Source organism: Morchella importuna (genome assembly GCF_003444635.1).
Source record: "Morchella importuna strain M04M26 chromosome Unknown Morimp01GS019, whole genome shotgun sequence".
Lineage (NCBI taxonomy): Eukaryota > Fungi > Ascomycota > Pezizomycetes > Pezizales > Morchellaceae > Morchella > Morchella importuna.
Window position 1 is genome coordinate 255,392 of NW_025763416.1, and position 20,855 is coordinate 276,246.

Genomic DNA, 20,855 nt, shown 5'->3' on the forward strand with positions numbered 1-20,855 from the left:
GTTATAGGGGAATCTAGTGCACTCGCATCTTGGAATGGATATCAACAGAGACCCAACCAAGGCGTTGTTACCGTTCTGGTCTTCACCCCCCACCTTTCCCCCCCCTCTACCACACCATATTCACTACTACCCCGGCTCCCAGTCTACCACCTTCGTAGATGCTGTCTAGTTACTGAGGGTGCTTGAGATAGTGTGTAGATATCTCATCTAGGCTCCCCATGGCTCAAGTGGAAGAGGGATAAACCATACCGCTAGGATAGTCCATGATTGAGTTTTTTTCTTTTCCTCCTACAGGTACCAGGTGACTCTTCTTTGGCTATCGAGACTTCTTTTGAAGGCGAGATGCAAGTGCGGGGGGGGGGTAGTGAATTAGGTTCCTTGTTATGTTTTTCCCTGGGGGGTTGTGAAGAACAAGCTGGGAGGAAGTGGGCGGGGGAAGCACCTGGCGCGCAACTTTACTGGACCAAGCGAGTGATAGATCATGAGCACAGCAACCTTGCCACCTAGCCAAACACTGAACCCGAAGACCCCCCTACTCGTCGCCTCGCTAATACAACCAGGCACACCCATGTCAAGTCCAGGCCCTACCTGCAAAGATCAAAAAGAAATGCACAAGTATCGACATCGGCAGGATTTGAACCTACGCTCGCGAACGAAACAGATTTCTAATCTGTCGCCTTAACCACTCGGCCACGATGTCATGATTACTGACCACCGAGTCAGACGTTATGTTGCAGATGCCCGATTGGCTCTGAGCCGTGGCGCCGGAGGTGCTGCATCGGGAGTCACTCGATGACGTAGTGATGGCCGGTGCCGATAAGAGTCGGCTTCGGTAGCCGCCGAGACGCGGCGGGGGAAGAGAATTGGGCGGTGGCTTTAAATGGGGCTGTCTGGAACGATGATGCAGTCGGTCAGTGAATGAATTGGGTGGATTGGGGAGGGGGGGGGGGGAGAGAGAGAGAGTGTGTGTGAGAGAGTCTGTGTGTGGGAGTATCTATCACTATGCAGCCAGGCGGGTAGATTGTAGATTCCACCAGCACACCATCAAACACGGCCTGGGGGAGAGCAAGCATATAAACCCCTCCCCCCACCCCCACTGCATCTCCTCCGCCCCTCACCATGCCCCACTCCCCCGAACCCACAAACACGCCCCCTCCCGCACAACCCACCACCACCACCCCCTCACCCGCACAAACCACAGCATCGTCACGCCTCGCCTCCATCACCACACACATCATGAGCACCCCCACCCCCGCGCCCAAACCCGCCGTAACCTGCCACGTCCTCAACACCGCCACGGGCAAGCCCGCACCAGGCATCCCCTGCACGCTCTCACGCTTCCTGAAGCTCGACGACGGCACGCCCTCGTCGTCGTCGTTCGAGGTTGCGCGCGCGCTCACAAACGACGACGGCCGTGTGGCGCAGTGGGAGACGCGGCAGAAGGGCGCCGCGGGGAGACTAGTCGTTGAGGAGGGGTTTACGTACAAGATACGTTTTGAGACGTGGGAGTATTTTGGCGGCGAGACGTTTTTCCCGTATGTGGAGGTGGTGTTTACGGTGAAGGATGCGGCGCAGCATTATCATATTCCGTTGCTGCTGGCGCCGTATAGTTATACGACTTATCGGGGGTCGTAGGAGGGGATTGGATGGAGGGGAGTGGATGGAGAGAGGTAGATGGGAGAGGGTAGATGGAGGATGGGAGGATGGGAGAGGGGATTTCCTAGGCGGAGTTGAGGAGCTTTTGTAGCGTGGAGGTGTCAATGATTTTTTTTAAATTGTGTTTGCTTGTGGGATAATGTGCGGTCAATGATTAAATTGCGTTTGCTTGCCGGATATGTGCTGCCAATGATCGGTTGATTTTTGTTTTTATTTGTGAAATCAATCATCCGATATCAATGATCAACTCCATTCCTCTATTAAATACAAAGTACATAGTTCTAGTGATCTTTTATCCCATTACTATCTATCTATCTAAGCTCACCCAGTAGCATATCTATATACCCACCCACCCCTCATCCCCCCAACCACCCACAGCCTAGCCCAGCCCTAACTCCCGCCCTCCTTATTCTTCCTGAGCGAATTATAATGCTCCCCGAGCCCAAAACTATGCCTATAATACCCCAACCACACCTCGCCGCCCTCGGCCCCCTCATTCATCCTCTCCACGCCCCTCCCCTCCGCCTGCACCACATTCACCTGCACCCCATACGCCCTCGCCAGCGCCAACACCTCCGCCTGCCCCCCCCACTCAGCCGTCTCCCCCACCCGCCGCACATGCTCGCCGAAATCCCCCTCAATGAACGGCGCAAAGTCGTCCGGATGCCCCCCCATGAACTCTGCGCAGCGCCGCCGCGCGGTGCGGTAGTCACGCGCGGCATCCACCTGCTCGGCGAACGCGCTGTAGAGGCAGTGGCCGTCGGGCGCGATCTCGACCTCGGTGAGTGACAGTGACTGCAGCTGCGACGCCATCTGGGAGAGCTCGAGGCTGCGGAGGTCTGGCTGTGTGCTGGCGGAGGACGCGGCTTCGGAGGCGGCGGTGGCGAGGGCCGCGGCGCGGCGGGCGAGGGCGGCTTTGCGGCGGTGGGGCTTCTTGGTGGGTTGTGTGGATGGGGTCGGGGTGGGGTCTGTGGGGGTGGTGGGTTGTGGGTCTGACGCTTGCTCTGCAGCAGCTGGGGCTGCTACCTCGTCTTCTACCGTCGCAGGTGCCTCTACGTCTTCTTCTTCTTCGTCGTCGAGGTCCCCGGCACCACCACCGGGGTTCTCGAGCTCTGCCACCTCGCGCGCGTGGCGCTCCTTCAGCTCCCGCTCGAGGGCCTCGCACTCGGCGTTGACGCCCTTGCGCGTCTTTTTCGTCGCGGCCTTCTTCTTCTGCGTGGTGCGCGAAGTCAGGTCGCGGAGCTCCTTGCGGTGGCGGGCGAGTAGGTCGTCCATTGGTATCGGTATCGGCATCTCTCTCTCCTAATTGGCCGGTGTTTTGGGGTATTGTGGAGATGATATATCGCAGATGGACGGAAAGCTGTGGGTGGAGGTGTTGGATATCGAGATTCAGGAAACCCCCGCTGCACCCCACCGGACACAACCCTAACCCTGCTGCAACGCTCCGCGCACATGCAAGGGAACAAGCAAGCTCTCTCTGGGCCTCCGCTGCTCCGCTGCTCCATTGATATTCCTGCTGTATATGGAACAAATATAGCACTGCTATTCCACATTCCATACTGATATTCAGCCACTATAGCTAAAGAAACCCCCGTCATAGTACTACCCCAATTGCAATGGTGCTGTTCTACGACCTCTCCGCCAACCACAGCCACTCCACCGCAGCTCAGATCCTGCACGGCACCAGCAGCACTACCACCACCAATGCAATGACCCAGGAAAGGCTCAACAGGGAGCACCCGCTGTCGCGGCTGCTGGCGGCGTACCCGATTCTGGCGGGGATGGCCCAGTGGCTGGACCACACGGATCTCGAGAGCCTGAGCGGGGCGTGCTGGCAGTTCCGCGAGAACATGGGGCAGCACCGCAGTGGGCTGCTGCGGATGAGCTTGAGGTGCTCTAATTATAAGGACGGGGCGAGTGCGGTTGGGGACGGGGAGGAGGGTCGGGAGGGGCGATGCGGGGGCGGGGGCCGGAGTGGAGGGCGTTTAGGAGGAGTAGGTGTGTGAGGGATATGGTGGCCGGGTGTAGGAGGTGTGGGACGCCGTATTGTAGGGTGGGTTGCTTTTCTGATATCTTTATGCTGCTTTCTTTTGAGATTGCTCTCTGGCTATATACACACTCATCTGAGTATATATAATATCCATATATATACCACTCTCACCCCGCCCCCACCTCTCTATCTATACTTATTACCTGAGTATATATAAAACTCACAACCTCCCACAACCCTTCTCTCCCCCCTCCTCCCCCTCCTCCCCCTCCCCCCTCCCTCCCCCCGTTCCTCCTCACTCCACTCACCCATTCACAAACCACCCAATACCCACTAACCAACAACACCGATCCAGAACTGCATCCACAAGCCCTCAACGACAACACTAAACTGCCGCTCCGTGCCCCTCTGCGGCCCCTGCGGCTCCCTCCCGCCGCACCCCACCACCCCCGCGCGCTGCACCTGCGACAGCACAACATGGATCTGCAAGGACTGCATCACCTACACGTACGCCGGCGGCGGCAGCAGCCGCATCCCCTTCGACGTCAACTGGTACTTTGGCGGCCCCCTCTGCCTGCTGTGCCACGAGAAGCCCACGGAGAAGCTGTATCGGTTGCACCCGGTTGTGAGTTTCTTCTTCTTCTTCTTTTTTTTCTTTTCGTTTCGACCCTCACCTTTTTTTTTGGCGGGAGGTGTTAATGTAGAGTGTGTACTGTGTTTTTTTTATAGGAGAAATGGGTAAGGACGATATGTACGTGGTGCAACGGGATGGTGTGGAGCAAAAAGGACATCAAGGACATGGAAGACATGCCGACGGCGGCGGCGGCGCTGGGGGCCTCCTCCTCCTCCTCCTCTACGGCCGCCAGTACTGCTGTAGTGGCGACGCCGCCACCGCCGCCGCCCACGGGCGAAGAAGAAGAGGAGGATGGCAGATATACTTTTCACTCGTCCTCGTGTATGGGATAGTAGTAGGCAATATATTTTTTTCTTCTTTCTCAGTGACAGCGGGTGGGGAAGAGGGAAAAGGGTTATGAGGAAGGGCGAATAACAGGACATCGTGGCCGAGTGGTTAAGGCGACAGATTAGAAATCTGTTTCGTTCGCGAGCGTAGGTTCAAATCCTGCCGATGTCGTAGACAATTCAGGTCTCTCTTACTAGTACAGTCTATTGCGGGCTTGTGAGCGGGGGTCTGCTGTTGACTTTTGTTGAGTTTTGGTGGTAAATTTTAAATTTACGGCGCTGTAACGGGATTTGAGATTTGAGAGTCTTTTATTCATTCATTTTGAGTTAAATCTTATTGCTATTAAGATACATGCTTGAATCTTTATGGGGGCATTTGAGTGCGGGTTCGTGATGGTGGGTGGTTATACTAACGTCGGGGCTAGCACTAGCTCCCGCAGAACAAGACCAGGATAAAAACTCTTTAAGCTTTGTGTCCTTTTCAACGGCTGTGCTACGTGAATAACTTAGCTTCACACCCAATCTAAGAGGGAAAGCCCTTCGCAAAATAATAAAAAAAATAAAGCTATTCATGGGTGCTCACTCGGCAGCCGCATCATTTTCTATGATGCGGCGTGGGGGCTGGGAGATCAGATCGACTTACTCGGGGGGTGTGTTATTTCTCGTGATGCGATGATGTGGGGAGTGTTGGGGCGTGTGTTACTTTAGTAATTTCCGTGCAGGAATGAGAGATAGGCGGGAGGGACAGGAGGGAGGTTTTGGGGAGGGTGGGGGGGGAAGGTGTTTTGTGGGGATGGTTTGGGCCGTTCATGGGCGCTCACTCGGTGGTCGGGTCAGTTCCTGCGATGGGGCGTGGGGCGTGGGGGATACTTGGGTTAGTGGGTTTAGTTTCGGTTTTCAATCCGGTGGTGTGGGGCCCCCGGGGGGTTGGTTGGTTGGCTGGTGGCGGCCGGCCTTGTTTGATTGATTGATAAGAGTAGACTCGTTCATAGGCGCTCACTCGATACATACGTAACCGCATCACTTCCTATGATGCTTGATTGATTGATAGTTCATACTTCCTATAATGCGGCCCGAGTCTGTTTTATTGGAGAGCAGAGAGGCCTTCGTCGTGGAGATGGGCCTGCATGCTCATGGGCGCTCACTAGCTCGGCGGCCCGTGGCCGGTGTGTGTGGTTGATTAGTCTCAATCTAGGATTGATTGATTGATTTGATTGGTAATTCATTGATTGTATTTCAATCTAGGAGGTTATTGGGCTTGAATGGGCCATGGGCCCCATTCATGAGAACTCACTCGTCGGAAACCGTACCAATTAATCCCCCCCCCCCCCCCCATGACACTGTTTCTAGTAATAGCCCCTATAAGGTAATAGCCACAGAGTAGAGTGCGGAATCTCGTCGAGCCACAGAACGAATAGAGACTTCAAAAACTGCGGAATATATACCACCATTGGTTATACCAATCCCCCGAGTGCTGCTTGCGCCGGTTGCTCCTGGCCATAACCTCCTGGCCATCTCCTTTGTGCCAAGAGGTGTCAATGATGGCGAGGGAACAAATTACAAATAACTGGGAGGCCCCAAGCCCTTCTTGTGAGCAAGAAGACAGTGGGAATGGTATTATCGGCTAGCCCCCGGGTGGGGGAGGGGTTGCAAAGAACCCTGCCAGTGGCTGCGGTATGATATAGAAACTATCACTGGACCGGTCTACCAATTATTTCTCCAACGGGCTTCCCCCCTCGCAACCTACGATTCCCGGAGGAGGATCCCGCGCCTCTCCCGCGCTCGCCACGCACAATCAGCGAGCGAGCTGACAACAGCAACAACCGCACCCATCACCCGCCCACACCGCCCCACAACAAAAAACCACAACTCAATCATTACCACCCTCTCCACTGGGGAAAAAAGAAAAGTTTCAAATTATACAATCCAGCTACAAATCTCCAAGACATCGTGGCCGAGTGGTTAAGGCGACAGATTAGAAATCTGTTTCGTTCGCGAGCGTAGGTTCAAATCCTGCCGATGTCGTTATTATCATATCTAAATTTTTTCCTTCCTCCATCTTCTTCATACGATCCGATCCCGGTTGAGTCTTCAAGCTGTAGCGGACGGGACGGGACGGCTCGAGACAGTCAGTCCGCGGGAGGGAAATGATTTTTTGGTTGATAATTCTTTTGGATTTAAGGTTTGCACTAGTCTACTTTGGGTCATATATTGTCGATTTCAATTGTCCCTGCCCGCATGCGGCCGGGTGGCTACTGCTACTAATTGCTACAGAATAAAAAAAAACTACATGATATCATACACTCCTTCCCCCTCCCCTTCCAACTACAATTTCGGACTCACAACCCCACCACCATCAACCGTAATCGTCGCACCATTGACATATGCTCCCGCGCGACTGGCAAGGAAGAGGCAGCAGCCGGCCACGTCCTCGGGGGTGCCGATGCGGCCGAGCGGGATCGAGGCCTCGATGTGGCTGCGCATCTTTTTTAGGGTCGCCGCCATCATTTTGCTTTCGAAGGGGCCGCAGGCGAGGGTGTTGACGCTGGGAGAGGGGAGTTAGTTAGCGGGTTGGAATTGGAGGGAGGGGAAGGGAGGAGGGGGGGGGGGGGGGTACGTGATGTTTCGTTTTCCGAGGTGGTGTGCGAGGACCTCGGAGAGGTGGTGGAGGCCCGCTTTGCTGGCGGAGTATGCACTGTCCCTCACGTATTAGCACATTTCCTGCACTTCCTCCACCGCACACCGCACACCGGCACCCCCGGCCAACAAGCAGGAAACTCACAAAGTCTCCAACGCCGGCACCGCAATCCCATCCACACTCCCAATATTAATAATCCTCGCCGGATCCCCCACTCCCTCCCCCACCCCCTTCACCGCCCCGCGCTCCAGCAGCGGCGTACACATCTGCGTGACCGTAAACACCCTCTTCAGATTCAGCGTGAGCACGCGGTCCCACGCGGACTCGGGGTAGCTGTCATACCCCTCGCCCCAGTTGCTCCCCGAGTTGTTCACCAGCACGTGCAGGCGCTCCTCGCGCTTCTCCAGCTCCTTGACGAGCGCTTCGCAGTCGGACAGCTTGTACAGGTCTGCCGGGATGGCGTGCGCCGTGCCGGGTCCCATGGCGTTGAGCTCGTCGCAGGCGGTAGAGAGCGCAGTGGCGTCGCGCGAGGTGATGTACACTTTTGCGCCGTTGGCGATGAAGCCGCGCGAGATCATGAGGCCGATGCCTTTGCCGCCGCCGGTGATGAGAACGGTTTTGTTGCGGACGGAGAAGAGGGTGGGGATGTCCATTGTGGGGGAGGTTATCTGGGGATTGTGGGGGAATTGGGGGTTGTGGATAGAATTGAAGCTGTGGGGGGGGGGGGGGGGAATTGGGATTGTGAATGGAGTGAGATTGAATATAGCTGTGATTGGGGGTTGTGGATGTTATCTACTCGAGGTACTTACTCGGGAGCTGTGGTGCAGCCGAGTACCGAGGCTTGCAGGCACACACAGGCACACGCACACACCTAACCCTGGGTGCTGATCACCGGCTCTCACTCTGCAGCAAAGTGCAGGCGGTGTCACAAGAAGAGTCAGAACGACAGGCAGGGTCAGGCGTTAACACTCATCTACACTTCATGACATAGCATGCAATTATCATACAGAAAAGGTATTAAAAATGAAGAATAAATCGCTAACGAGGAGAGAAAAACCACAGAGTCGTAGATAATCATAAAAAGACTTTTTAGGCAACGCTATAACCAAACAATCCTTTCCCTCATGTACTCCCTCCATCTATTAATTAATCGAAAAAGGGAAACTATATATTCAGAACCCTCACTGACAATTAGTTGAGGTTGTACTTGTGTACCTCGGCCCTCCACTTGGGACCAAACTGTAGGAACGTGGTTGGTTAATTTTCTGCAATGGATGCGTGACTGAAATGGGAGACTTACCTTTCGCATGATCCACACAATACTCAGCGAGCACAGCCCCGCCAGCGACAGAATGGTGAACAACCACCCATTCCCAATGGCCGCAATAAGTGGCTCCGCAACCACACCTCCAATACACGCAAAAATGTTCCGAACAACTATGCAAATCATCAATCAGTACCAGCACCAATACACACCACCACCGGCAGAGGAAGTAAAACTCACAGTTATTCACCGCCACCGCCGAGCTCGACCGCCCCGGCACAAACTCCGTCAACATGGTCGTCGCCGACCCAAACACCAGCATGCTGCCGAACCCAAAGAACGTTGTCCCGACCATTGGCGCCAGCCAGTATAATCCCGCGTTTACCATCCACCCATAGTACAGAATTGCACATGGATACAGGATACCCGCGATCAGAACGTTGATGCCCATTCGGTCCTCGGGCCGGTATTCCAGAGGTGCGTCTTCGGGTACGCCGGATTCTAGGCTGGCTGCTGCGCGCCGTTTGTGGGCGGCACGCTTCATGATGGTGTCGGACCAGCGACCACCGATTTGGGAGCCGGCGACGTAGCCGAGTGAGGGGGGGATGTATAGAAGACCGACGATGATGACGTGGAAGTTGTAAGGTGATTTTGAGAAGGTGGTTTGAATGGATATGTTGAGGACGTACTGTTCAAATAACCAATTAGCAAAGTTTCTAACCCAGAAAGGATCGGGAGACATACTAAGACGGTAAAGGTCATACTGGCATAGAAAACAGTCAAAAGAACCGGCGGGAACTTCAGATATCTTAGAGCCTTGAGGGGATCAATGAAAATGTGTCTCGCAGTCACAGTCCACTCCTTGGCCTTCTTGATAGAAACTCTAGAAATGCTTCTTTCCAACGCATTATCGCCCTCCTTCTCCGAAGAAACCTTTGGTACTACTGGCTTCTTTCGGAGTGTCTCCGGGAGACCAAATAGCATCATGAACCATAGCACCACTCCGTAAATGGCTAGGAACCATTGGGTTGATCTCCATCCGAAACGTCCTGTCAAGGCACCACCGATAACGGGTGATAAAAGTGGACCGCATCTTTTAAATTCACAAATATTAGTAACAATTCTTGAAGGAAGTAGAGTAGATATCACACACAGAGGTCCCAGATAAAACCATCCCATAGCCTTCCCCCGCTCTTTCACATCCCAGATGTCGGCAATAGTACCAGCACCAACAGCTTGCACACTACTGGCCGATACCCCAGACATTACTCGGAATGCAATGAGCATCCCAATATTTACCGAAACAGCAGAACAGACTCCAAAAATCGTAAAGAGGGCAAAGGATATTATATAGACAGTCCTACGCCCGCTCCGCTCAGAGAGTGCAGACCACCAGAGAGGGCAAATGGCCATGGCAAGCATATAGAGAGCCACCGAGAGATTGGTGAGGGATTGAGTCGAATGAAGCTTCTCGGAAATTTCCGTCAAGGCAGCTACAATTTAATTGTTAGCTTGACCCAATTCAATTCCATGCAAATCAAAACTAGCTAGAACAAATAGAAATATCTAACTTTTGAGGAATTACAACAATTGGTAAGCTAGAAAAGAGATTATGTAAACTTACGAAACAGGATAGTACTAGCCATTGGGGCGGCGGCCCCTCCGGCAGCAACAAGGATGGTGATAAAGTTCTTAGTTCCTGTGCCATAGTCCTTTGGATTCTCAATCTCCGCCACCAGCCCAAACCTGCCGAGCATTCCTCTCCTTTCGTTCCTGGGAACGACAATCGAGGATTTTCCCGTGACTGTTCGAGCTACAGGAGCTTCTGTTTGCCCTCCCTCCTGCGCATGCGGTGTTGATTCGGAGATTGAGGATGAGGATATCACGGACTCGGTGTAGTCAGAAGCTGGTCTGGAGGTTGGGGGTGGCTTTTCGCCCATATCGTCTGAGTGGACAGGCGCCATTGTTTGGTTTCGCCGGTATAAAATCTGGGGTCGCTCTTGAGAGGGTCGTGAAGTATAATATCAATAAAGTATTATTATCGCTTTTCCATGAGAATAGAATAGTCTCAATTAGGCTGCTTAATGATAGTTGGTGATTAATCACAAAAATAAAAGACCAAGCACCAAGAACCAATTCTCCTTAATGATGGGCCACCCAAAAAAAAGAAGCAAGAGGAGAAGAAAAACAGCTCCATATAAGTAGTTTCCCGTAACCCCTTCATAGTCACATAACTCCTCCGTAACAAATTGGAAATCCTGAGGAAGAGACCGCCCCTAGTTGATAACCTCGAAAAAAATCCTTGGCCTTTCACAGTGCCGTCTTTTCCGAAGACCTCCCCCTAGTAGATAACCTGCGTAAACCGTACATTTCCGGTAATCTACGCCACAGGGTCATGGAGCTTGTGCATGAAGAGTGGATTTTTTTTTTTTTTTTGAGTGCGATTGTCGAGCTTGTGGGGGGTGATATGGAACCAGGTCCCATAGCTCAATCTTAAATGGTCGGTGATCTCGTGCTCAAACCTGTACTTCAGGTAGGTAGCATTGACAGGTACAGTCTCACCTAACTACAACTGTAGTATGCGGGTATGTACCTGATACCTACAGCTCGATGCCCCATTGGTAGTGGTTTGTTATCATTTCATGATAACAGCTCTCGAGATGTAGGATCTGCTTGTCTAACCAAGGTGACGTCGTTCAGATTATTTAACTCGGCTGTTCGGCTGATTTAAAAAAGACCGGTATATCCGAATTGCAAAAAAGGCATTCGGTTGAGAGTTGCCGCGAGGAAGGCGGCAAGCCGATTACCCCCCTTCCTCTTTGTGAGTAATAGCTTTCGTTCATGAAAGCACTTCTTTGTTCGACCAGCTGTGTTTTGTGTCACTCACTGTAAGGAGCACAAGCACAAGTAACATGGAACAAGAGAGTCGAGATGTATGGGCGACTCTGGCCCCAATTGTGTCACGGCACAGAGTAGATACAAATGTATGTACCCTCCAGGTACATGTCCTCCACAAGTTGTCACTCACTCACTTCCTGTCTTAGATCTGGAACGTCGGGAAGAAGCAACCCCAACCCCAAACGTCGATCTACCCGGCTTTACCGAACCGAACCGAGCCCTAAGACGTCTTGTCAACGGCCGCGTGAATTGCCGGAGTTGTCCAAACAACCCTTCAATCTGCTACTCCATTGGCCTAAGCTCTAGAATGGTTAGAATCTCGCGATTGATCAAAAGGAAGAAAAAAGCCGAGTGTTCCCCCCCCCCCCCCCCCCCCCCCCCCCCCGCGGCCGCCTGTCTCAGGCAGTGACCCGAAACTCAATTTCGAGTATCTACCCTCCGTGTGTGGAGGGAGCTTTCACAAACAGATCCGGTCGAATCCTTGGTTGATCGTGCCCAGATTGATCCACGGCCAGGGCGGGTGTTTGTGTGCGGAGGGCCTGGAATTGATGCCTAGGAAGATGATTCTCTGAAAGGGAGGCCGTCCCATGATCTGGACGTACATATGCGTATCAACTGAGCTGGTATGCGCTAGTTGGCTTTAAAGGTCCCATTAATATTAACATAATCATTGACAGTGCCAGTGTGGAATACATGTAGCGTAGATAATACATATAGTACATACATGCATCTACATGCCAGTGAATCCTGGCCCTTTGAAAGAGGGTGTGCATGTCTCAAGCTACTAATCGCTTGAGCAAAGATAACGTTTATTACATATAGACTGCGATCCTAGTATAATAAGCTACAAACCTCTTGATACTCAAGCTGGGCATGAAACTCATATTTTAGAACCCGTTTAATGTAGTTTCAATCATCTTTAAAAAAAAACGACAATTGGGCACTACACAATTTCTCGATCGAATTCAGGCTTTAATCTTTCGGCCAAATTGCTCAGAATGGACCAATCCACCTTCGATCGAAAATTCATTGCTGCCTGTCACGCACGCATCACGCATCACGCATCACGCTCGGAATTTCGGCACAGGCACTGTCATTTTCAAAAACGTGGAGTTTTCATTACCCCTCAAAAGAAAGAAAAAAACTTCCTTGAAGATTAGTCCGATACGGCTAGAATTACTTCCTTTACGAATTATCGAGCTTGCATCCTTCGTTCCCAAATTCCGGGTTATTTACATGGGCTAGGTATGAATGCCGGATGGATGAACTGAACTACAGATGTGCTATATTGGGATTACAGAAGCAAACACATGTATGACTCCTTCTATCTCGTACTGACGCCTTGGCTAGGTAGCACAATAACACAAAAACAGAAAAAATGACCGCCCAGACCCATTATTGCCCTTATTCTTCATCCACATCCTCTTCTGGGGGAATGAATGGCTCGACAAGCATCTTTGAGAAACTCCTCAGCTTGTCACTGCCACGCACTTCCTCAACCAGTAGAGGGCATTTAACAACGTTGAAATCCTCGTATAGCTCCTCGATCTGTTCCAGGTATTTTCTCTGCATCTTCCTTCGAGCATTGCACTGAGGGCAAGTTGAGCCCTTCTGTGGGAAAAGAAGCTGATTGACGACAATGCAGTGTGTGTCGATTTGGTAGTTGTTGAGTTCTTGAATCATGCGCTCGGTTTCGTAAAGTGAAAGGAACTCGGGAATGCACACGCAGATAAAGCTGTTGGTTTATCAGGTTAGTCACAGACAGTAACCCTTGGGAATACAAGACTCACGTTGTAAGATCGGGGTCTTTAAACTGCTTTGAGACCTCGCCGATAACTTCTCTCATACTCTCCATCTTCCCCATCATTTCCTCGACTCCGCCAGCTCCACCTGCCTGGGATCCTAGGATCCCGCTAAGCATTGGCCCGAATCGCCCACTCAGCTGGGAGATCTTTGAGAGAGCCTTCTCGAGAACGGTTGGGAATTGAAGGAAACGTAGTGTGTGACCTGTTGGGGCGGTATCGAAGATGATGGTAGAGTATGAGAGGGATTTGACTTGTTTTAAAACTTCGGCAAAGGACATTGCCTCATCCACACCAGGGATCTAGAAACAATTATATGTTTAGCTCGATTTCTTGCATATAAGTAGAGTTTGAAGAAATACATACACTAAAAGCCAAGTCTTGCATCATGCTCCCCAAAGGATTTGCTGCATTTCCTTCAGCTACACACCCCCGGCTTCGTTAGTAAAGGTCCCGAACCAGCTCTATCTTCATCTGCAGGCTCTGGAGGTTGCAGAAACTTATATGGCACAGCATTATATCGTACCATTCTCTATAAGCTCCTGAATGCTTCCATTGGGATCAATCTCCATCGCACTCAGATTGTCGAATCCATCGACCTTTCTCGCCTCTTTCCCAAACTTCTGGTTGAACGCATCACTCAAGTTGTGCGCGGGATCCGTCGAGATCAGCAGGACGCTTTCGCGCACCTGTGCAAGCTGGATGGCGAGCGAGCATGATGTTGTTGTCTTTCCAACACCTCCCTTGCCTCCAACAAAGATCCACCGTAGTGACTTTTGGTCAAGTATAGACTGGAGAGTGGGTTCGAGGGGGTCAAGATCTGCGTCGATGCTTGCAGCTGCCATGATTATCTATACCGGATATTCGATTGTTTAGGGGAGTTGTGTTTGGTGAAATGTTTTTGGTTTTATGCTAGGGTATATTGTTAGATAATTTAGCGGGAGGGTTGTCGTGGGGCAGCAGACGTGGCAGATCAGCGCGGGCTGTGACGTGACCTATTCAAGACTTGTGGCGGTTTGTGGCTCACCATTCGAGTGCCAGATTTCGGTACAGCTTATTAAGCAAAACTTGGTAGGAAATCGCTAAACTGAGTTAAAATGTTACAGCTAGGCGAGGTGAGTGCCTTGGTCTGCTCATTCGCCACTGACCCAGGTTCGTCACTGACCCCGAAAGTGCTGTATGTTTGACCCAGAGCTAGAATGTATGTGGTTAAGGTTGGGGTTCCTCATTTGTTCCAGTCAAGAAAAATGAGGATTCTCCAGACTCGGGCCAGTATGTTCTTCTCTCTGTTATAATATAGTAGAAAGAGTTATAGACGATACCAATCATGCTAACCTATACTAAACTTATATCACATCACTGTTTTCAATTACCTTCATACTTTATCACTCGCTGGATCTACATACGTACATATAATCTCCGGGAGTTAAGGTTTTTGCCTGGCTATGTAGCTTTGTTTTTGGGGCGAAATAAGGGCTAGTAGTTGCAAATTAAGGATGCCACACGCCCTAGTACCTAATTTTTCATTTCTAAGGTACAGACCCTTCGTGACCGTCACGATCCTACGTGTACTTTTCCTTTAACAGAGTCCACCAACAGGCTAGGAGGTATCAGATACATTTACAAAACTTCATCCTATTCGACACACCCGGGCGCCCTACATCTCATTAATCATAAATTCTCTCTCCTTAGACTATTTATTGGGTGTTGAGGCATGGAAACCAATCATAGAGTCAGCGCTGGATCCCACACCCTGTCAACCATGATTGACAGTCTTAGACCAAACATCGCGGTGATTTATATGTTTGTTCTTGTTCAGCTCTGTCAGTTGGGAAAAGAAATCTTCTGTGTCATCATCGGCATTCTCATAATTCAATCCTATACGTCAGATTACAATATTCTGCATAATATTAACCTCAATCTCGAAGTTTCAAATAACACCGCACCTGGAATTTACGTTGATGATCAAGATGATCATACGACTTTATACGCCTCTCTCGAAGCTATGTCTGGATTTCTTTTTTCCTGGTTATATCATTCGTTATGGAACTTGATTCTTTACTTCCTCTTTGGAATAGTAGCTCTAAGTTTATGGACAATATATAGGATGCATGGCTGCAAGCGTCCCTGCCGCATTATAATTAGGGACTTCGTTTCATTCACAGCATTCACTTTTTTCGCTACATCAATTCTTGCAATGGTTGCATGTGTCGTACCGGATGATAACGCTTTGAAGTTTTATGTTGGAGTACATCATGGTGAATGGCTGATTGAGGGCTTGGAGCAGAATTGGTTGGTGGTTTTTGGGAGATAGTTTTATCGGGTATAATATACGAGACCTTTAGCTCATCTGTTGTAAGGACATACCTACACTTATGCCGTGAATCTATTTCACAGAGATAATGGAGTTGGTACTAGGTTATGTATGTTTAAGTCAAAGGAGGCACTTGTTCTTAAAATGGCCGGTCAAGTTTAGTATAAATATTGTAAAGGAGTTTTGTACGCGTACGTAGTACCGATGAGATAATATTTCTTGTGGTACTCTCATTGCAAGCTGGGAAGGAAATCAAAAACCTATGTCTGTATGAGCAGTAAATTTGTCAGAGTCTGCTGCATTAATTCGAATAGGCGGCCGGTCACACAAAACATTGGGGTTGCCTTTTCAAGCCAGTATGAGGAGGCGTATTTAAGACAAATGACCAAATACGGGAATTTCAACGTCTTGTGTGACCGGCCGTCTATTCGAATTAATGCAGCATGGCACGGAACAACGGCATAGTCTTGTAACTCCGTTGGATTTAACACTATTCAGAATTCCCCAAGGATCTTCTAGTGCAGTGCTTATGGAAAGTTTAATACCGAGGAGCGTATAGAACATTAAAATCTACATACGTTGATTAGTATAAATGATTGACTCTGCAAGTTCGAACATAGTCTTTCTACATGTAACTATAGGTGTTCCCGTGTACCCAGGGGTGCCGGAAAGTGATGCAACGACTCAATTTACTACTCACGATTTCAACCACATGCAACCAAACTTTGACTTTAACGAAGCAGCGATATATAGTATATAAAGTAAAGAGAGTATGAAGAATTCATCAATCACATCAAAATGAAAGAAATTACATGTAAGGTGGTTGCGAATTCACTAAGACCTCACCCTATATTTCCAAGCCGTTGCATCACTTTTGGGTACCCCTGGGTACATGTAGCTATACTTCATATCTAAAATGTTTGGTATGTTTAAATAATCCTGATTGACCTGATTGTGATTTAAAAGTATTTAAACCACATCAACGAGCTCTTTGTACACACTAGGCTAAGCCAAAGATACACATAAGTAGCACCAAGTATTTACGGGGTATTAACCTTCAACCTCTAGAATTATTTTCTCCTCCAAACACTCACGTAGTCTGAACCTTGTCCAATCTTGTGAGTCCTCTCAGGCTTATAAAATAGGACTTTCTTGAAATTATCTCCCAAGAGTTCATCATAAATTTTGCTCGTTAGGCCCCATGGTGGGCCCCCAGTCTCTAGAGGCTTGTAGAGCGGGAACTCAAGACATATAAGCAATCCATGTTGCGGCGCGATGAGTTCTGCCATCCGCGCAGCCCACTTGGCACGAAGTGTTGGATGTAGAGCGCAAAGGAACTACACTGTAATCAGTAAACAAGCGTGCTACCAATCGCTAACATAGACTCACTGTATAATCATAGACAAGATCAAATCCTCCCTTTAGGTCAAAGTGCAATTTCTCGGCCCAATCATTTTTGAAAAAGTCACCCAAAACTATATGAGATTGTCCCCACATCTCGAATGAATGTTTCGACTGTGTGTTTTTCTCTTCCTCACTCTGCGAGGACACCCACTCACTGGCTGCCTTTACGGCGGTTTCGGAGATGTCGAGACCGAAGGCGTCGTAACCATATGTTGAGAGCAAGCTTGTATCATAACCACGACCACACCCCTAATTGACAAATGAACAGTCAGAAAAATAGTAGATCATGACCTGGTCAAACTTACGGGAACCAACGCCCTCCTTCTTGTCTTCAATGCATCTCGCGATCTAAAGAAATCGTGCTCCTCCCATTGTACGAGTAAATCGACTAGTGCCGGATTCGCTGCTCCCTTATCCCAGGGCAATTCGCCGTTATTCCAAAGCTCAGACCATTTGTCTCCGTGCTGTTCCAGCGGGCTAAGAGTCGAGGATAATCAGCAACATTGCGGGGTAAGATGGGCTCGGTAAGGGCTTAGATACATTGAAAAATGTTCTTTCAAACGCTGGCGCTCGTCTGTGGGTCTGTCTTGAACCGGGTCCTCTTGAATGGATGCCATTTCAGTGTCGGAGTGGTATTGTAACTCAAGATAGAGAAAGCTGTGATGTCACCTAGTACCTACTGGTGGTGCATGTAGGTACTGTGGCCCGAGTTCTTCAAAGTGAACCAAAGTGGAGGATGATTTTGTATCGAAAGGAGGATGATGATTATATTCAAGTGATCGCCCAATCTATCACTATATATACTAATGCCCTTCTGCCATGTTGTTCTCTATAGTTACATGTCTTCTTGTGTGTCCTCTGACCACGTGACTGACAGTACAGGCTCAGGAGATTTAGTAGCACCCTAACCCCGGGCGGCCTAGTGACATTCAGAAGTGAGACAGCATACAAGTCAGGCACGAAATAACTTGATCCCATGGGATTCCCCCTCTTCCTCGTTTCAGAATCTTCGAAACCATTGGACGACAGAGGTGGCATATGCAAAGTAACTATTTTGGGAAGGATGCACTACACTTCTTTCGGAGAACTTAGTAGATGGCGTACTTTGCACCTGTGAAAGTCTTCGACGTCTGTAAAGGCCTGGTTTGTAAGACATCTTTTGACAAGATCCTTTGGACTATGCGCGTCACTAATTAGTATTCCTCTTGTGTCAGAAGATGCCCCCAGACAGAACCTCTACTACAATGAGGTCAAAAAATAATATTAATTGTTTCAAAAGACATTCTGGTTTGAATTCGCTGAGGGCCTTGCGAAGTTTACGGCCGTCCGTACAAGGTTACCTATTGGAGGGCTTTGATGTTGCCCAGTATCCACTTCATGGATGATATGCAAGCTGAGTTTCAGCTCAGATGCCGCGAGTATTTTTTCTTTTTCCTTTTCATTTTAGAAAATCGTGGGGTTTCCAGATACTTTGACAAGAAAGTTCTTTATTTTTCCGATAGCATTTATCCAAACGTTTCGAGAAGAAGCCAGCAGTAATAATTTTGGCGTCAGTCCAGAGGAGGTGTGGTGAGGTCAAGCCCGAAGATCAGCAGTAGGGATGCTTTTGCGCGGATGAAGAAATATCTCCGATCAATTATATGAATACAATTTGTAGATCAGGTCTCCTTGGGCTGAATGTCTACCGGGCTTGTCTTTTCCCGAGCGGGTCGATGTCCGCGTTGTTCACATTCTTGGAATGCTGCCGGGTCTATTGCTCGAACAAAGAAGCCTGCCGAAAAACACCCTCGAGGTTATCTAGTCAAGAATGTGCACTCTACGTTGAGATTGTTACGCGGTTTGTCCAGCTGATCAATACGCCAAACATTGGAAAAACGTGGGGTCCATGAATCAACAGCTGTGTCTCCAACTTGGTTCTTAACTGAGACCAGGCCAAGTTTAAATAGCAAGGTCGGCGAAAAGACGGGCCGGAGTTAGCTAGGCGTGCAGTAAGGTACATGTCTATCCATAATTGATTTTTTTTTCCGGCCTGGAAGCGATGTACTTGATTGGTAAACCTCAGGATAAGAGATGTGAAATAATATTTATTTGTGCCGCAATTCTCAGGTCCCGCAAAATCTGCAGCTCGGGATCCGGGATCCATCCCTTCACAAAGCACAGCAGCACACACACAACGTCCTGGCAATGGATATATCAGATCAGCTACGAAAAATAACCCCAGTTAGGAGTCAAGAGGAGGCGAGAACTTAAGATCACTCGAATTATTTGTCTTCATCACGAGGCGCCCCCCCCCCCCCCCCCCAACCCCCCCCCCCAAAAAAAAAAAAAACATTAAATAAGTGCGGTGATAAGTATATTTGGGTTTGATATTTGTGCCAGAACACACGCAATGTCTTGCATGCCAGCCTTGCAATGCTGCACTAAACTGATCTGCAAATCTTGATTCTCGGGGCGGGTGCTCAATACTTTAAATTAGCGAACCTAAATACGGCAATGGTAACCATTGAGGTCCCCAACGGAACTCACCGTAAAACAAGTGGGGCTTGTTTCCCACACATATGTGTACATGTGAGTACACGCGTTAGCCCGCTCCACTCCTCCTCTTCGGCAACTTGCTTCCTCAAATCGGGACGTCAAACAGCAGTGCTTTTATATGCACCCCCTGGATCCTGCCGCTGGAGACATTCCGGATCCTTAACATTCCTGAGTGGGGGCACAACCTTCAAGCTACTTCAGGATAGATTGCCCTCTGTTTCTCTCTCGCTTAATTAAGGTGTTGCATCACCACATTGCATGCAGAAGAGTCCTGCAGATTGCGCAGTTGTTCATCAAAGTGGGGTGAAAGGAACAGTAGCCCTAGCCGCGGGTACGTGCGCATGTAGTCTTCCCAAATTGACTTATGATGAGTGGAGACACTACACAAGTATCTATGGTTGCCACCATACCCGAAGGAAGGGGTCAATAAAAGGAGGAGGTTGCCCCCCCTTCCGCCGAATTTTGACTTAATCCACCTTTGACGTCTGATCCTTTCACATACCGCAGCCAGCAACGTCCACCAAACTCCTAGCCGCACCCAGGCTGACATCGTGGATATCATTCTATATTGAAAGATATCTGGATTTCAGCATCGAGGATATGTGAAATCATGAACCTCGAATACAGCAGAACCTCCAAGAACGGATTCTCATTGTCGAGAGCAAAAACTAAAGGAGACTCGAATATTATAGGAGCGTACCAACTATTATCTGCCTTTCGAGAGCTCTCTTGAGGTCACATAAGAGGGATGTTTGAAACCCTATCATAATCCGTCAGCAACATTGTCTACTCGGCCTTTTATATCATAATAAATGGAAAGGTTTAGATAGCGGCCTTGGAACTTTGGGGATCTTTAGTATTGCGACACAATGCTCGATAATATCAGGAGTCTGATTCATTCCATAAAAAAACATCTGCGTTCTCTGATCACAACAATGAATGGTAGAGGCGATTGGTGCTTAGCGTCAGGTTTGAGAGATGTGGTTATTATCTTGCACCCTAACCCTATGGGTACATCATGACGTCTGAAGACCGCTCTGACCGCAGAATTATCTAATACTCAACTACATCAGTACACTTTCATGATGAAACACGAGAAACCTACCCTTACCGCAATTTTTCGAATCCATCTCCAGGCTGCCGACGGTAAATCTTCTTGTGCCTAAATTTTTTTGTGCCGACAAAAGTTACAGAGACGGAGCGATGAGGAAAGAAGCGGGGTCAGTTCCAAATATACGAGTGTTTAAAATTCGAGCATTAACAACACACCCGTTTATTAGGCCTATTATTGGATCCTCCTTTTAAGGACATACGTTGAATTTCATGTGGGTCAAATAACCACGCGGCAAATAACCTGGGGTTCATGCTGCTTAATATGCATCACAGCTCGTTAA

General features: G+C 49.4%; 7 protein-coding genes across 7 annotated transcripts; 2 read left to right on the forward strand and 5 right to left on the reverse strand.

The window, feature by feature from the left end:
• Window positions 1-1,119: 1,119 nt before the first annotated feature.
• LAJ45_06458 (uncharacterized protein) lies at window positions 1,120-1,635 on the forward strand (the record flags this gene model as incomplete). Its single annotated transcript, XM_046116022.1, has 1 exon — window positions 1,120-1,635. The coding sequence occupies one exon, from the start codon at window positions 1,120-1,122 to the stop codon at window positions 1,633-1,635; it is 516 nt and encodes a 171-aa protein (XP_045970683.1).
• A 411-nt stretch (window positions 1,636-2,046) lies between these two features.
• LAJ45_06459 (uncharacterized protein) lies at window positions 2,047-2,931 on the reverse strand (the record flags this gene model as incomplete). Its single annotated transcript, XM_046116023.1, has 1 exon — window positions 2,047-2,931. One exon carries the CDS (start codon window positions 2,929-2,931, stop codon window positions 2,047-2,049), a length of 885 nt encoding a protein of 294 aa, XP_045970684.1.
• A 341-nt stretch (window positions 2,932-3,272) lies between these two features.
• LAJ45_06460 (uncharacterized protein) lies at window positions 3,273-4,612 on the forward strand (the record flags this gene model as incomplete). The annotated part of the gene is made up of 4 exons (XM_046116024.1): window positions 3,273-3,547; window positions 3,685-3,709; window positions 4,002-4,271; window positions 4,376-4,612. The coding sequence occupies 4 exons, from the start codon at window positions 3,273-3,275 to the stop codon at window positions 4,610-4,612; spliced, it is 807 nt and encodes a 268-aa protein (XP_045970685.1).
• Window positions 4,613-6,931: 2,319 nt separating this feature from the next.
• LAJ45_06461 (uncharacterized protein) lies at window positions 6,932-7,897 on the reverse strand (the record flags this gene model as incomplete). Its single annotated transcript, XM_046116025.1, has 3 exons — window positions 6,932-7,151; window positions 7,224-7,301; window positions 7,389-7,897. The coding sequence occupies 3 exons, from the start codon at window positions 7,895-7,897 to the stop codon at window positions 6,932-6,934; spliced, it is 807 nt and encodes a 268-aa protein (XP_045970686.1).
• Window positions 7,898-8,435: 538 nt separating this feature from the next.
• LAJ45_06462 (uncharacterized protein) lies at window positions 8,436-10,472 on the reverse strand (the record flags this gene model as incomplete). The annotated part of the gene is made up of 6 exons (XM_046116026.1): window positions 8,436-8,483; window positions 8,545-8,681; window positions 8,749-9,196; window positions 9,253-9,601; window positions 9,662-10,001; window positions 10,133-10,472. The coding sequence occupies 6 exons, from the start codon at window positions 10,470-10,472 to the stop codon at window positions 8,436-8,438; spliced, it is 1,662 nt and encodes a 553-aa protein (XP_045970687.1).
• A 2,338-nt stretch (window positions 10,473-12,810) lies between these two features.
• Window positions 12,811-14,053, reverse strand: LAJ45_06463 (uncharacterized protein; the record flags this gene model as incomplete). The annotated part of the gene is made up of 4 exons (XM_046116027.1): window positions 12,811-13,141; window positions 13,197-13,510; window positions 13,575-13,630; window positions 13,735-14,053. The coding sequence occupies 4 exons, from the start codon at window positions 14,051-14,053 to the stop codon at window positions 12,811-12,813; spliced, it is 1,020 nt and encodes a 339-aa protein (XP_045970688.1).
• A 2,539-nt stretch (window positions 14,054-16,592) lies between these two features.
• On the reverse strand, window positions 16,593-17,543 carry LAJ45_06464 (uncharacterized protein; the record flags this gene model as incomplete). Its single annotated transcript, XM_046116028.1, has 4 exons — window positions 16,593-16,859; window positions 16,912-17,175; window positions 17,232-17,403; window positions 17,467-17,543. 4 exons carry the CDS (start codon window positions 17,541-17,543, stop codon window positions 16,593-16,595), a joined length of 780 nt encoding a protein of 259 aa, XP_045970689.1.
• Window positions 17,544-20,855: the final 3,312 nt, after the last annotated feature.